This window comes from Erigeron canadensis, chromosome 7, assembly GCF_010389155.1.
Source record: "Erigeron canadensis isolate Cc75 chromosome 7, C_canadensis_v1, whole genome shotgun sequence".
NCBI lineage: Eukaryota > Viridiplantae > Streptophyta > Magnoliopsida > Asterales > Asteraceae > Erigeron > Erigeron canadensis.
Window position 1 is genome coordinate 36,770,115 of NC_057767.1, and position 17,822 is coordinate 36,787,936.

General features: G+C 33.7%; 3 protein-coding genes across 3 annotated transcripts; 2 read left to right on the forward strand and 1 right to left on the reverse strand.

Annotated features, from left to right (window-relative positions):
• Positions 1-3,047: 3,047 nt before the first annotated feature.
• Positions 3,048-3,657, forward strand: LOC122606534. The gene has a single exon (XM_043779384.1). The coding sequence runs from the start codon at positions 3,082-3,084 to the stop codon at positions 3,655-3,657; it is 576 nt and encodes a 191-aa protein (XP_043635319.1). The 5' UTR covers positions 3,048-3,081.
• A 7,708-nt stretch (positions 3,658-11,365) lies between these two features.
• LOC122609456 lies at positions 11,366-12,571 on the reverse strand. Its single transcript, XM_043782500.1, has 4 exons — positions 12,565-12,571; positions 11,829-11,919; positions 11,510-11,748; positions 11,366-11,428 (listed from the first exon to the last, which is right to left on the reverse strand). Exons 2-4 carry the CDS (start codon positions 11,911-11,913, stop codon positions 11,366-11,368), a joined length of 387 nt encoding a protein of 128 aa, XP_043638435.1. The 5' UTR covers positions 11,914-11,919; positions 12,565-12,571.
• Positions 12,572-13,381: 810 nt separating this feature from the next.
• Positions 13,382-17,680, forward strand: LOC122608161 (probable beta-D-xylosidase 2). The gene is made up of 6 exons (XM_043781252.1): positions 13,382-13,881; positions 14,770-15,051; positions 15,546-15,715; positions 15,826-15,923; positions 16,023-16,787; positions 16,874-17,680. Exons 1-6 carry the CDS (start codon positions 13,495-13,497, stop codon positions 17,467-17,469), a joined length of 2,298 nt encoding a protein of 765 aa, XP_043637187.1. The 5' UTR covers positions 13,382-13,494; the 3' UTR covers positions 17,470-17,680.
• The last annotated feature ends 142 nt before the right edge of the window (positions 17,681-17,822 follow it).

A 17,822-nucleotide genomic window follows, 5' to 3' on the forward strand; every position in this document is an offset into this window, starting at 1 on the left:
CCCACTTAACACTCCACAAAAACTCACATACTTATCTATATATATAAATTCCACTCATAATTACGAGTGACTCATATCTCATAAAAATCAATAACAAGCTACTTCACAAAAGAAAATAACACAACGACATCACAACAAAAATTAGTCCAACGTACTTTTAAGTTTTAAACAATATATATATCAATGGGAAATCTAACATCTTGTTTCATAGTCAAGCACAAGAAAACCATGCTAATAGATTTGCATGGGAATTATTTACGTGAAATCAAGGTTCCAACCACGGCCGCAGAGATTATGATCCTTGAACAACCGGGACACCTTATTTCGTCAATTGATAGTAATAATCTTTTATCGAGTTTTAGGTTATTAGCTTTGCGTGCTGATGACGTATTGGCTAATGGGAAATTATATTTGTTGATACCTATTGGAAGGTTAAACTCGTTTATTATGGATTCGGAGTTGGAAATGTTGCGAGAAAGTTGCAAGAGTAGAAAGAATGATGTCAGAAGACGTCGTAATTCCAAGGTATTGCCGGCTGAAGAGGGCGAGTATGTTACGAATGAAGTGATCGGTGAGGGTTCAGGAGTCACAGAATTGTCTCTACAATCACATCGCAAAAGGAGTTCTTCAATGTGGACACCCGTGTTAGAACCGATTTATGAATAACAAGAATATTTTTTTTCGCTCGATCAATTGGCCATTTTAGATTTTAATTGTTCATTGTGTTTTATCTTGGTTAAGGGAAAAAAAAAACAGTAGTGTTTAAACTTCAACAAAGTTGAAGATGTGACGTATGTCATATATTCAATATTATTCATATACGTAAAAAATTTGACTTGGACTCGATCAACTAATTATGCTACGTCTTTACTTGTGGAGTCACTATCACTAACTCATGTAAACTAAAAGATTAAGTATATATACAATATGTCTTTAAAACAATATATAAATATACAGTGTGTGTGTGTGTGTTTAAACTTTAAAACAGTAGAAACGAAATAATCTAAAACAATAGAGACAAAACAATCAAACCATTGTGGGGAAAAAAAGTAGAAAACGTTTTTTATTCTAAAGTAATATGATGCAGTAGTAACTAAAAGAGGAGTAAATCATTTTCAAATGATCTAGTGGTAAGGAGTCTTTTCTCACAAGAAGTGAGAGGTTTGACTTTTGAGTATTGCTCTAGATATATTTAGGAGTGAGCACAAGTATTTATATGCGTGAGTTTTCCTCTGATTAAGTGAGCACAAGTATTTATATGCGTGAGTTTTCCTCTTCAGATAATCAGACCGTGATAGAGGTTTCTTATCGAGTGGTTTAGATTAAGGATTTATTTAACGAATGGGTTTTCTAGTATGAATTCAATTAAAACAACGTAAGTTAAACTTTTTTATATTCGTAAGTAATTCACACTTTTAAAAAAAAATTAAAAGAGAAGCAACAGAAAGGATGAAAAAGTTAAGACTAATTAAGTCATATTCACACCATGCACCTATATATGCTTGTTTATGCATCCCTAGTCCCTACACCCAATTGATGAGTTAATTACTAAAAGAAAAGAAATGGTAAAACTAATTTGATTTGATTATTTAATAATTGCAAAACAAAGAGACCAAGTCGTTTATAAAAGGAGTAAACAACGAAAGAGTTTAACTATTTATTCAAGTAATCCGAATAAAGGTCATGTCGTTAATTTAATCGAAGTATCGCTACTACACTTTTTGTCTTGTTTGACTACTCATGATAAACTTCACATCTCTTATAAGTTGTGGGTCCACATCAAAACGTATGATCACTTTACCAAACTATAAGGAAAAAGGTAATTCTATTTTCGTGGCAAATAAAATGACAAGGAATCAAATGAAATGAAATATTACCAAGTTAAATAAAAATGAATATAGATAACCTTGCTTTTGGTTTGGTTCAACATCCCTTAAATAATAACTCCTTTACTAATTTTACATCTCTCAACTATAAAAAGACCTTCGCTTTAGCATTTTCCTAATTTCTTTTAGAACATAGATAACCTTTAATCAAATAATAATATAACTCGAAACCCTTTTGGGTAATAAAATCTCTTACGTTACTTATCTTAATTTATTACGTAGAAACCAATTACTGAGGAAGCTGGATTCGAGCAAAGAAGTAAAGAAGAATTGAAAGACAAACCCAAACAGTAAAAACCTACTTATTTAATTAGTTATCTCATGCTCCAAAAAATTTGACAGAGAACATTACAAAAAATATTAAATTTTAAAACTTTTTTAAAAAATCAATTATATATAGGTGCAATTATAGGGTTTTATTTGCATATCATAGTGATTTTTTTACACTGGTATTGATCTATTGGATCCAAAAAATTTAGATAATGTTGGCTGAAATGTTTTTTTTTTTTACTATAAAAGCAAAACTAAAAGTTTTTATCCATAGTTTTTTTTGTTTTTTTTGAAAACATAGAGCGTTTTTGGCCTTTCTCCACCCAAGTTGTATATATGTTGGATTGGCCAATGGGTAATTAATTTGCCATGACTTTAAAAGAAATTATAAATAATTTATTTTTACGTAAAGTTTTAATTATGTCACTAAATGTAAGTTTTACCCGGGATGCTTTGAAGTCTGAAGTCTAAATTACAACTTTTCATTAACGATGAACTCATTTTTGTTTTGTAACTTAAAAAAAATGAAATATATACGTACGGATTACAATTTAATATAGCAAAAAGAACCATTCTTAAGTACGTATAAATTAATCCAAGAAAAAAAGTGGAAAAAAAGAAGAAGTTAAACAATCGGAATAATTGACTTAAGTATATGTTGTTGGGTTAGGTTAGACCCCATGAACATATATAGGTACTATAGTTGCAACTTAATTAACACGTCAATTAGTAGTTTAGTTATTCACCAAGTCCACTTCTACCGGTCCTAGATGGAGCCGTTTAACTAACACTTACTCAAGATTGACTCACCGGCCCTTTTATAATAACTCGATCTTTTGTAACGCCACCATTTATTCACTTCTTCAATTCAATACATATACAAAACATACACCATCTATAGATCAAATTTAAATAATTTGTCACAATGGGGAACAATAACTCTAATGGCTTAGGAAAGGTCATACTTCCTAATGGAACCATTCAAGAATACACCAAACCAATGACCGTAGCCGAGCTCATGCTAGACCATCCACAACAAGCCGTGGTCGAGTTTGATCAAACGCTTACAAATGGAAAAAGACCAAAACCATTGCCTGCGGACGCAAAGCTAGAGACTAAAAAAGTCTACATGATGGTGCCTAAGAGAAGTGGGAAACCGATAGGGGAAATTTCATTAGAAGAAGCACGTAGGATTCTTTTGAAGGCGAATGTGGTTTTGAACACGGGGTCGTTTGGGTCAGCTTACACGGGGTTTCTTCCTTTGTTCGTGAGGATGTGTCCTGCGGCCGTGGTTAAGAGTAAGAAGAAAGTGAAAGTGGAAGAGAAGTCACAAGTTGTGGTGAAAAAATCAGGGTTGTTTAGGGAGGTGGATTTGGAATCAGAAGTTATGGAGAGTTATTTTTTGAGTAGGCAATTGTCTGGAAAAAATGCATGGAAACCTAGTTTGGATACTATTAAGGAAAAAGGTGTCACGGCTAAAATTCGACATTGGTTGCTTTGAATTATTATTATTATTATTATAGTTTAAAACTATAATAATGAAAATATTTATGTTTTTCTTTCCACTAGTTTCTAATCTATGGGTGTTGTGGGTGTGTGAACTATATATTAAGTGTTCAATCACAATATAGATAACAAATTTACTCTTTAAATACTGTTACTCAATCGAACATGAGTGATTTTGTTTTAGTTTTTAGTACGGATTAATGTGATCTCATGGTAGGTTTAGAAATGATGGCAGGATAAGTCGATAAGACACGTTAGTAGGTTTCCGTCGGAATTTTCTATAGAATGTAAATAGAGGCTCACAAGTTTGAGAACTTATCAGAGCCAACAAGGCAATAAGCAAAATGGTTTGGGTATTGGGCCTAAACCTTCTAGGTTTATGGGCTTTTAAATGGAGCATTTAAACTTTAGATTTGAAATTGCGAACAAAACGGCCCATCAATTTATCTGAGAGGCTATTCAGCTATTCTTGATCCTACATTAAAGAACTTTTTTTTTTCCACCGGTTTCAAACCGATGGTTTAAAAATAACAGCCGCTATTGGACTCGATATCTAACACATCTTTGGATTAATAACTATATCATAACTATATCATTGATAACATTCCATTATGAGATTAAATAATTACTTTTTCATAATCATTTACATTATTAAAGGAACTAATTCGTGATTTTGTAAAACTATATTTTAGTCGCACATTTAACAAACCAATTGGTGTTTGTAGTTTACAATTGTTTAGTCGCAAATTTTAAATCCGGGACGGAGCCCGTACGACTAAGGTATTGGCTATCACACTCTATGACCTATCACCTCCACCATCTAACTGTCACAATGCACGAGTACTTTCTCTCATTTTTTTATAATTAAGTTATCATTCAGTTTCAATAGCTTTTTACATCAAAAGGCCTTCGGTTTTGGAGGTATTTAAATTAAGCTAATTCATCAACCGAGAAGTTTTAATAGTTATTATGTTATTTGATAGCTAATTACTAGATTTTAAACTCTTGTTCAACACTAGACACATGGTTTACGATATTATCAATATTAGATGTTCATACATTTAAGTCATAAAAGCTTAAAATTTGAAGATATACGGTTTCAAGTGTCATACTTTGCAGATTGTAGTACAATAATCACAGGTTCGTCACTATCATTATTAGCCGAGACATATTGATGAGATTGTTTGTCGTAGTTATTTCATAAGGCACATGCTATAATAATTTCTCTATTATATAATTTTTTGAAACCAGTTATACTCATAATGTGATATTATTAATATAAATATACTTGTGATCCTGTACTTGACATTTAAGTATACGTATTTGATCATGACGTGGAACCTTAAAACGAATAGGTTTATTCTCAATCACTTATCCTATGATAATTATTGATGACTAAAAATAAATATTATTTAAGTATTCAGGGCTAAAAAGTGTAAATTATTGATGAAAAACAATTAAGAAGCCGGAGTCAATTTGATGAAATTGATCGATTTGATTGATTAATAAGTCATTAGGTTTTGAAATAATTTTTTGTAGATAATATTTTATATGTTGATAAATTATTGATGGAAAACAAAAAATTGTAAATTAATGAGATTTTTTCTACATTTAATATAAATATTAATATAATAATGTATTTGGATAATGATTATTATGATTTTTAATTAATCTAAATGATGATATACGCGAAAATCAATATGATGAAATTGAGGGATTTGATTGGTTAATAAATCATTAATTCAACTGTCCTATCATATATATTAAAATTAAGATAAGATTAAGATATAAGATTAAAATTAAACGGATGATATTTGCATATTGAGCCAATACCAAATTAACGAAACCATATATGGTGAACGTCTTGTACTCGGTTTATGATATGTGACAAGAGCTGGATATTTTTTTAATATGTATTTAATTTTAAGACATAAATTTATTTTTATATGCTTTCAAATTAATTTTATTTTATCTCAATAATATCTTTCTATTTTTAGCTTAAAAATATAAATGTTATTATTTATACATATGGAAAATATATATTCAAATATCCTAACTGTTAGGATATGAGTCAAGTTCTCTAATTTAAGTATTTAACGTTGTGCCTTCAATAAGCCTCTTGTGCATAATTAGATGCGTTTGTTTGCAACTTGTCAAGAGTGTTTTGTTTGTTACTGATATTGCAAGTTGGGAAGAGGGTCATTATGCATGTTTGCAATCAATAAGTACTGTATTGCAAGTGGATAGATCGATACTCATGTAAACCATGTTTACATTATGGAAAATGAACAATCCTCTTAAATTCTCTTAAAAATTATTTTAAAACCTTCAAATCATGACATGTGTTATACACTAATTTTCTTTCCTAATCTTGCCCTCTGATTTTCCCATATGTCATCATCTCATGATTAGAAGAATCTTTAGACTATTTAGTTAGGAGAATTAATCATTTTCTTTACATTATATACAAAAGAAATGATTAACCCTCCTAAAAACTTTTTAACTACTTTTTGTTACATAAGTTTACCCATTTTCATACCAAAACTCTATGCAATAAAACGTACATTCATATGTCTTGAATCATGTATGCTCTTTGCTTAATATAGTTTGATATAATTTTCCCCACTTCCAATTAAATAGAAATGACTGACGTTTTTATATATAGAATCATGTTAGGTTTAATTCCTATTACTTTTTAACTGGATTATTCGTAACGGGTATCCAACAAAAAAATTTGTGAGTTATGCAAGATGGATAAAAATGTGTTAGATTGATTGAATGAGAAGCAAATGAAGTGAAGTGAAGGTGGTTGGTGACATAATTGTGAATACAACCAACATCTCTTTCAAGTGAAGCCTTTGGCTTTGCGTAACCGATGTTTTTCTTGTTTCCTTAAAATCCATTTCCAATACAACTAAAATAACACTATGGTAATATATTCAACTTTACTCTTAATTTTAGACTTTAGATTATACATTTCATAATTACCTTAACCATGACTTGTAAGAAATCCTAATTCTTTAATGGTTTCTACTTTTCTTCCTTGACTAGAGGGTCTATTAAATACTAATGAAACTTTCAGAATAAATATATTTTTGGGTCTAAATTAAATTCTGTTGTTTTCTTTAAGAATTTTAGGTTATTATTTCGATCTTGTTTTAGTGGAAATCTACAATTACAAAGATCCTAAACTATATTATACTCCGTATATATTAGCTTATTTTTTCTCAAAAGATAAATAAGGACTGAGATTCTAAGTAGAATTCTACGCTTACAAAGATCCGAAACTAGACTAGTTCATTTTATCGATCGAAAAAATAAAAGCATCTAGATTAAGATCTATAGCAACTATGTGGTTCTAAATTTGTCGTAGTTTTTTTCTTCTTTTATTAAAAGATAAATAACAATTATGTGTCTTTTAGTTCTTCATGGTCTTGTCGTCATTGATCTTGGATTAATGGTTTAAGAAGAAGCGAAAAACTTTGCCTCTTTAATAAGTCTCGTCTTCTAACATAGTAACATGAATATTAGTTTAATCACCAACTTAAAGTTTACAGTTGTATTTTGCCTTAATGAAGTTAATTGGCATTAGAAACAAAAAACTAAAAATATACATGCCATCCATATCATGTCTCAATCACTTAATAAATCCCATACGATTTCATGGATACTAATGACCCACCACTAACTTGTCACGCTAGATTTTTAACCCCCATAACATATTTCTATTAATATTTATGTAGAAAATCAAAAAATAACCATAGATAAACATTATCCTATCTATCTTATTTCATACAGCTTGAACACTTTAATTACCTGCTCCCCGTACTCCACTGTTTATGGAGACATGTGGGTCCCACTCGACCTCTTTTATCCACAAACCACGCATTGACACGTGTCATGCATTTCATACATTTATATTCATTGTACGATGCACATTTTCCTTCCCTTTCAATCACCATGTTATGGGTATATGAAAAATATGAAACTCGAAGTCGATCGATCATTCGATTGCTTCTTTTTCTATGTTTCTTGGACACTTCAATATTTCTATTTGGAAAAATACAATTACTAAATTATAGATATTTTATTATATTCCAATATATAGTTAAAGAATCAAATATATCAGAACATAGTAACAAAACTTTAAAACATTATTTTGATACATTAAAAATATATAATATTAACATAATGTATAACTAATTATGATTATTTAAATGTTAACAACACATTAATCCGTTAAAATTGAAAAAATCACATTTTTTGTTTTTTTGCATTCATCTTGGATGCATATTTATCATAATGGATGCACAAAAAAAAATGTGATTTCCTCGATTTTGACTCATCAATGATTCAATGTGTTGTTAAACACTTAAATAATGATAACTAGTTATATACTATGTTAATTTATGAACTTTTATTGCATCAAAATAAAGTTGTTAAGTTTTCTTACCGTGTTCTCATTTTAAAGTTGTTCTCATTGGAAAAACACCCTTAAAGGAAAGTGATAAATCCTCCTAACATATATCTTCCTAAAAATCATCTTAATGTGATCGTGATTGGTTGAATAAAAAATTAAGATTAGACTAGAAAATGAGTGATTTACATCTGTCATATTTTAAAATTTTTAAAAAAATTATTTTTATATTTATTAAAAGGATATATCATTACTCATATGTATGATATTTTTCTCATTCCGATATAAGTGTATACATGAAATTTTTTTTTTTAGGAAATATATAATTATTGCATTTAGCGGTAGCAATAGGACAACCAATTATTCTTCGTTTTACAAAAATTAATAAACGCTGGTGTTCGGAAAAATGAATCAAAGTAAAAAAATGGTAATTGACATATAACTTTTGAAAGTAGACATAAGTCGATCGAACCAACATATTAAAGATAAAAAAATAAAATACATATGTTTAAGGGGAGGGTGCATGAGTGCATGACACACCTACCTTATTTACGAAGTGTCATGATACATCAACTCATAGTTCCATACCATCATTTAATATAAGTTATTAAGGCTTTCAAAGGATTCAATGGTCAAATGTGTGTATGGTCACATTCGATTTGTTAAACTAATTAAACTCACCCAAACCCAGTCCAAACACCAAAATGAAAAAAATGACGTTCAATTTTGATTTTCGTCAAAACTACAAGCAAACTGAGTTGCACACCTTCCTCTTGTTATGTTAGGATGAAGGGAGTATGCGGGATGTATTGATGTATATTGTTTTAAAATGTCGTACATATCACTTAATTTAAATGATATATGTTTGCTTAAACGTTTTAATGTTTGATGCATTAACCGAACAATCAAATTAGTGACACTACTTTGAAAAGTCACTCTACATTAATGGATATATTTGACTTTATGCAATGTTCTTGTTAGGTGGATTTGTTTCACAATGCCTAATTTCATAAGTTTTGTTGTTAGTTTGGTCTCCCTTAGTTTTAGTAAATTAGTAAATGTTAGGTGGTTAATTGATTTCTTTCTACTTTGTACGAGTAGTTTTTTTCAAGCTTGATATAATTAGGCGTTGGGTAACACCACCAGGTCAACGGTCAACCCCACCAGGGTATTAGCGGCGACGTCGCCGCTAATAGTGGGACCCCCGACACATACCGACCAGCTTGCAGACTAACGTGACCGTCGACGTGGCAGTGCCACGTCATCACCATTTGCGGCGACGTCGCCGCTAATGTTGATGACGTGGCACTGCCACGTCGACGGTCACGTAAGCTGGTCGGTATGTGTACATCGGGAATTTAAGTATCGGGAATGGTTTTTTGTATTTGTTTCAGTAAAATGAACACTTGTTTCAATAATATAAACACTTGTTTCAATAATATAAACACTTGTTTCAATAAGATCAACAGATAGTGCATAGGAATTATCGTTGCAACAATTTGAGACTATATATATATGGAATGTCTAATTATCTATCGTATACTTATACTTGACAACCAATATTCATGTAATAATAAGTCATGGTTTTCATACTGAATCTTTGTCTATTTCGGAAAAAAATTTGGATACATAGGAATCATCATTTTCATTACATATTTGTAGTTGTTGTTATTGTGTATCTTTTCCTTTTCAATCTTATTGTTTATATATATATATATGTATTATGAATATAGATATAGATATTATACGTATGTGTAAATATATATATATATACATATATAGGAATCATCGTTTTCATTACATATTTGTAGTTGCTGGTTTGTGTATCTTTTCCTTTTCAAGCTTATTGTTTATATATATATATATGTATTATGAATATAGATATTGATATTTTATGTATGTGTAATATATATACATATATATATATTATGGACATCATTAATAGTTAATGAGGTTGATGTTGATTTGAATTGTTTCAGATGGATAGTTTAGAGGATATTTGGGCAGACCCAGAAAACGTACGTATTGAAGTGCCGGATAATGTGTTTGAGCAACCTGTTGCAGACGGTGAATATGAATGCGAACCTGGGGACTTTGAAACTGATGAGGTGTTCGGTTCCTTTGAAGAATTAACGGAGTGGGCTCAAAGAATAGCAATGGATTTGGGTTATGTTCTAGTTATACGGCGGACGAACAAAAACTCAAAAGAGGTGGTCAATAAAGTGACCCTTATATGTCACCACGGTGGAGCGCGCGATGCAAGGTTAATTGGTCCACCTAAACGGTCAAGTAAGATAGGTTGTCCTTTCACTTTAATAGGCCGCTCTGGGCGTGATGGTGGTTGGAGGTTAAGTGTCCAGGATTGGAGACACAATCATGATCCAACTACTAATCTGCAAGGGAATGCATACGCCAGACGGATGACGGATGAAGAAAAGGAATTTGTGGGAACCCAATCGGATCGCGGTTTGTACCCACATCAGATCCTGGTAAACCTCAAACTTGAATTTCCAGGAAACTTGACTCGCAAAGGAGACATTACGAACTTCCTAAAAGCGAGAAGAAGGTCGGGGCAAGCAGGGCGCACTCCAATGCAGGTACAAACATTAAATATTTTATTGTACTACGTAGTTGGAATTGACTTATTTACTCTATCTTGGTCATTAATCGCAGGTTATGTTTTCATTGTTGCAAGAGAAAAGGTACTTTTACCAGTTCACCACAAATAACAAAAATGAACGCTTGGAGAACCTATTTTTCATTCATCCAACATCAATGACCCTATGGCGCGCATTTCCCTGGGTTATTGAAATCGACTCCACTTACAAAACTAACATCTACAACATGCCGCTAGTTGAGATCGTCGGCGTGACTTCAACGGGGAAGACCTTCAGTTTAGCGTATGCGTTTATCGTAAACGAGCGGGAGGCAAATTATCAATGGGTTTACGATGTCTTCGGTCCACCCTTGATGATAGCTTTGCCGTTCGTGTCGTTCTTACTGACAGGGAGCTGGCCCTGATGAGAGCTTTGAAGGTTGTTATGCCGGATTCGAAACATCTACTGTGTAGGTACCATATATGGCAAAACATAATCAAGCACTGCGAACCGGCATTGCGTATGAAGAAAGATGTTAACATTGACAGGCTTAACGTTTGGTGGAAAAAGTATATCAGTCTCGGACTTCTGCCAGCCTTTGGGACCCACCCCTGCTAGTGAACCAAGTCTTCTTGAATTTGCTTTTTTATCCCTGTAGATCTTCAGGGCATCCTGACGTATCATCCTGGTCACGGCCTCTCGTACGGGTGATTTTCTGGGTGACCTAGATAGGGTTCTAAGTAGAACCGTCTCTGCAATAGTACCAAGTAAAAGTTAGCATCTACCATATTTTTTAAATAAAGTATTTAAAAAGTAAAAAAATTAGTTTATACCATAAGCCAGTCAGTAAGTCCATCCTTGATGGGCTGGGGCACCTGATCCCACGACTCGTAATTATGTGGGACGGTAGCGACATAGGTCCCCAAATAGCTCTTGTACCACTTGGCGTGGTCCCCGATTGCCTGCCACCTACTGAGATCGTTATTTAACATAAGCGAGATTCGGCGTCCCGAATTCTGAAACTCGCGCTCCAGATCGTTGTTAGCAGCAGCAGCTCTCCCTGTGCTAATACCTGCAAAACAAAATAAAATAACAAATATATATACATATGTACCATATATTTATATGCAACGTACATTAATATATACTTACCACCCGTACGCCTACAACCCCATTCGGGATTCCACCCCCAGTTTGGAGGGTCGTTGCCACCATCTCCGCCGTGAAGTGCAGCCATTTTAACCTACATCAGCCGTCTCAATTTATAAATAACATAAACAAACATAAAAGTCATAAAAAAGGTGCGACCTAAATTAACATATTTTCGACACAAAATTGTTTTCCAAAATTATTATACCTAAAATGACCACTTTTTTGCAACTTTTTTTCAAACATTCGTTTATAACATTAATACTAACCTAATAACAACTATATTAACAATTACAATTATACTAAAAAGTGTTTTTCTAACTAAGAATCATACTTTGAACTATAATAAACAATAATTATAACTACAAATGTTTTCCTAAAAATTAATGAATTTCTAAAAATCATATCATTCCTAACTATAATAACATAAGTAATCTTTCCTAACTATAAAACTATAACATTTCTATAACTAATACTTTCTAACATATAATTACTAACACTTGTTCCTAACATATTTTTTATATAACATTAAACTATAACATTTATATAACTAATATTTTCTAACACATATTTTTTCTAACTTTTTTTTTCAACATATATTTTCTAACAAAAATATATAACAATTCTATAACTAATAATTTCTATAAGAAATAAATATTTGATAACATTATTATATATTCAAATAAAAACAAGTATTTAAAAGGTAAATGAGTGTTATCTCGTCTGAAAAATAGTTTACCGGAAAAATATGTATAGCAAAAAACGGACTGTCTGGCTGGCCGGAAAAAATAATAGTCACCGGAAAACTATAAAAATTGTTTTCCCATACGTCAGTGGTGGAAAATACGTTCCCGCAAAACTGGTAGAAAGAATAAATTTTCGCCGGAAAAATGTCGCCGCTAAAAATACGCCTGAAAAACGACTCCGGGAAGCCGGAAAAGGTAGATAGTGTAAAAAGGAATGTTGATAACAATGATGAGGGGATAGATGGCCGGATTTGTGAGTTATAAGAATGGAGTAAAAAGGATTTTCCTGCAGAAAGAATGGAGGAGGACGAAATTTCTTAAGGAGGAGGAGAAGTATTCCGGAGAAGAGGAGGAGAAGAGGAACGAATGGATTGCATTGTTTATATCGAAAATCTGCCAGTGGGGGACCCACTATTAGCGGCGACGTCGCCGCTAATAGTGGGGACCACCACCACGTGATACGGTCAAACGTTACAGACGCAAGTGACCCTGGGACCCACTATTAGCGGCGACGTCGCCGCTAATAGTGGGTGGTCGGGTTACACTTTTTTCCCTGGTCGGGTTACGCGCTTCGTATAATTATTGTCTAATCTAATACACATTCTAGACCGTGCAAAAAAGAACAAAAAGGGAAGAAAATTCCATAAAAATACATGAATCATTATCTTGATGTATTATATTACAACCCAACTTGCACCAAAAGCAATTATTTCTTTTCTTCCTTACTCGTATAACTTATTGATTAAAGGGAATCACATCAAATCCACCAAGCAATACTCTTACATCACCTATATATGCCCATACCCAAACTTCAATGATTTAATAGGTTTCCATTTCTTCCCTTTATATAAACCAACCTTCACTTTTCCCCTTAGTTTTCAAATCACTAGGGGAAAGAAAGATACATTGTTTCACAAAATAAAATGGGTCGTTTCTTTCTTATCCTCTTTCTCTTGTGTGTCACTTGGTCAGCGGGTAATGCCCGCCGACCATTCGCTTGTGACCCAAGAAACGCAGCCGTGAAAGGACTGCCCTTTTGCAAGGTTAATTTGCCGATAGACGTCAGAGTAAGGGACTTGCTTTCACGACTGACGTTAAAAGAGAAACTTGGGTTGCTAGTAGACAATGCCACTGCCATTCCTCGGCTAGGAATTGATGAGTATGAGTGGTGGTCCGAGGCACTTCATGGTGTCTCAAATGTTGGCCCGGGGACCAGGTTCGGTGGCCAGTTCCCCGGTGCCACCGCATTTCCGCAAGTTATCACCACGGCTGCCTCGTTTAATACGACCTTATGGGAAGAAATTGGGCGGGTGAGCTTATTTTTATTCATTTCCATGCGAATTTCGTTTCATTATTTTAATAGTTACACCTCGATAATGCTATGCTACAAGGGTAATATTATCTAGACATGTCAGTGCATGGATTTGTTAAACAAATGTATCAGGGCATTTATGTCATTTGAATTATATTCGTTTTTAACCTTTATCTATGTAAGACTTTTGGGAAAAGTAAAATATGCGTTGCCTATTTAGCCAAAAAACTACTTCCTCCACTACCAACAAAACTAGATAATATAACTAATAGCTAGATGCCTTTTTTGCATTATTCCTTATTAGTACGAGTAATATTTAGTAGGAATTGATATCCGTACTAAACATTTTGATAAATTTATTAAACTATACAAACTTTATAACATACAGTACAAGTAATTCATGCATAACTTTGATAGATTAATAAAAACAAATGGTACAAATGTCATCTCTCATATTTATATTTAGTAACTAGGTTGCAACATTTTCCATTTAAAAAAAGGAGCACTTTAATATATATATACTTTATTTATATATTTTAGGCCCACAATAATATAAGTTTACTATTAAGCCAGTTCTTCAAACTATTAAAGCCATCGAGTTTTACTTATAAGATGTAGGTCCAAATTTGTTTACAGTAACATTTTAATTGATGGGTCACTTCAGATTCCGATTACGTTATCCTTAAGGCCTATTGATTTTGATGTCTCATTGATAATTTGTTACCGAAGTATGAATCTTGTAACAATTTATTTAAATACTTAAATGCTTAATAAAATATGTTACTATAAGTTGCATGTTATCTTACCATTTCTATTTTTGTGTAAAAAGATTTTACCTTGACTTAGTAGAGAAAGATTAACTTTTTAAAACTTGACCATGATATAGGTAGTGTCCGATGAAGCTAGAGCAATGTACAACGGAGGTGTTGCGGGACTAACATATTGGAGTCCGAACATTAACATATTTAGAGACCCAAGATGGGGCCGGGGTCAGGAAACACCCGGCGAAGACCCGATAGTAGCCGGTGAATACGCGTCTCGATACGTTAGGGGACTACAAGGTAACCTCCCCGGTGATAGGCTAAAAGTGGCTGCGTGTTGCAAACATTATACCGCGTATGATCTTGATAATTGGAGTGGGACGGATCGTTTTCATTTTAACGCTAAGGTAAAATTGTTGCAACTACATTTCGGTTAATGTGATATTGACCGTTTCCATATAAAATATGTTGCCATTCGTGTAGCTATTATAAATTTATTTGGTAAAAGGTTCTCTGACACCTTGATCTTGATGTCTTGGTGTGGGAGCCAATAGAAAAATAACTAAAATAAAGTACTCGTATTATTTTAACAATATAACCGTAATTGCACCACCAAATTACTTTTTTTTTTTTTTTTATAAAATTTAGTCGGTAAACCAAATCAGGAAAACCTTATCCAATAATGGTGAAATATACTAAAAAATGATAAACATAACTCCGAGCAATATCATGTATCGTCTCAATACTTTCGTGGTGCAAATAAAGGTGGTTTTTCGAATATGTATTCGACCACATATCATATGTTGGATATATATATTTATTTGTCAGTTAGATTGTCTTCGATAAAATTTGAAGCTGTGAATACATGATATCAAAATGGAATTATCATATGCAAATGCAGGTGAGCAGACAAGAAATGGTGGATACATTTGAAGTACCATTCAGACAATGTGTTACTCAAGGAAAGGTAGCCAGTGTTATGTGCTCATACAATCAAGTCAATGGCATTCCAACTTGTGCTGACCCGAGACTTCTTCGCGACACCATTCGTGGTGCTTGGCGACTCAACGGGTACTATTTCATTTCACTGTGTACCTGATTTCGCAATCGAGATCATATGATGGCTTGTTTTAGTTTTCGTGTTTATCTTCTAACATTGTTGGCATTTATTCTTGAAACAGTTACATAGTTTCGGATTGTGATTCTGTTGGAGTATTTTATGACAAGCAACACTATACTGCAACTCCTGAAGAAGCTGCAGCAGATGCTATAAAAGCAGGTTACAAAAATAGTACATTTCACTTTTATATAATCTGGCTAGTGGTGCAAGACTTGTGAACACTTTAATAAGGGAAAACAATTTATATGTTGTGTTTAGGTTTGGATTTGGATTGTGGCCCATTTCTAGCTAAACATTCACAAGGTGCAGTCGATCGAGGTCTACTAAAAGAGACTGACATCGACAGTGCATTACTTAACACACTTACGGTTCAAATGAGATTGGGGATGTTTGATGGCGATTCAACAGCAAAAATCTTTGGTAATCTTGGCCCGAAAGATGTCTGTACCCCAGCTAACCAAGAGCTTGCTCTTGAAGCAGCAAGACAAGGAATCGTTCTTCTCAAGAACCATGGCCCATCATTGCCTCTATCCCCAAGACGTCATCCAACTGTTGCAGTTATCGGGCCTAATTCAGATGTTACTGTTACAATGATTGGAAACTATGCTGGGATAGCATGTGGATACACAACTCCTCTACAAGGAATTGCAAGATACACGAGGACTATTCATCAGCCCGGTTGCAGGAATGTTAAGTGCAAGAACTCTCACCTTTTTGGTGATGCGATGGGTGCAGCCCGCCAAGCTGATGCAACCGTTTTGGTAATGGGTTTGGACCAGACGATAGAGGCAGAGTTTGTAGATAGAAATGGGCTGCTTCTACCTGGATATCAACAAGAACTTGTATCTAAAGTCGCTGCAGCTTCAAAAGGGCCTGTTATATTAGTATTGATGTCAGGTGGGCCTGTTGATGTGTCGTTTGCTGAGCATGATCCTCGGATCGGTGCTATTGTTTGGGTAGGTTATCCGGGCCAAGCTGGTGGCACTGCCATTGCTGATGTGTTGTTTGGAACACATAATCCAGGTACACCATGGTAGCAGTCCTTTTTATTTATGCTCTATACACTATAAATTTGTGCGATATCATTGAAAAATAAAAATATATTTCAGGAGGAAAGCTACCAATGACATGGTATAAACAAGACTACCTCTCGAAAGTGCCAATGACGACAATGGACATGAGATCAAACCAAGCAAGGGGTTACCCAGGTCGAACATATCGTTTCTACAATGGCCCGGTTGTGTACCCATTCGGGCATGGATTTAGCTACTCAACATTCGTTCATATACTAGCAAGTGCTCCTGCAACTTTCACAGTACCAGTAGATGGTCGCCACAAAAACACAACCGCAGTCACAGACACAGTAAGGGTGACACATGCCAAGTGTGCCGGGCTGTCCATTGTTCTCCAAGTGGACGTAAAGAATGAAGGCTCTAAAGACGGGTCACACACAATGCTCGTTTACTCAACCCCGCCCGTTGGTCACTGGGGTCCACACAAACAATTAGTTGCGTTTTCGAAGGTGCACGTGCCAGCAAGGACACAGCTCAGGGTGCCTATAAAGATTCATGTGTGCAAGTTTTTGAGTGTTGTCGACAAATCTGGGATTCGAAGAATTCCTATGGGACAACACAGTCTTCATATTGGTGATGTTAAACATCTTCTATCCATTCAGTCGAATCCGCTAGGGGTGATCAAATCTTAATTAGTGGAAACTGAACCTAAAAGGCTTCACAAATTAATAGTAGTATAAGTTTAGTATAGCTTGGCAATAAGAATTGTTGCTGAGTTCATTCAGTTGGACAGAAATATTGAAATTGAATAGATGCTTATTATCATTTTGGATCATTACTCTTTTATAATACAATTTGAACATATTGGTGATTTGAATGGAAATTCTTCTTCGTTGACTAAAAGTTATAAGAGTCTTTTCTTAAACCCGGGGCCCAAACATCTAAAGCATTATTACGGGCTAATGCAATGCATATCCACTAATAACGACCAACCCAACCCACACATAATCTTTGTTCATTAGAAATGTTTTGTATGTGTATGGCT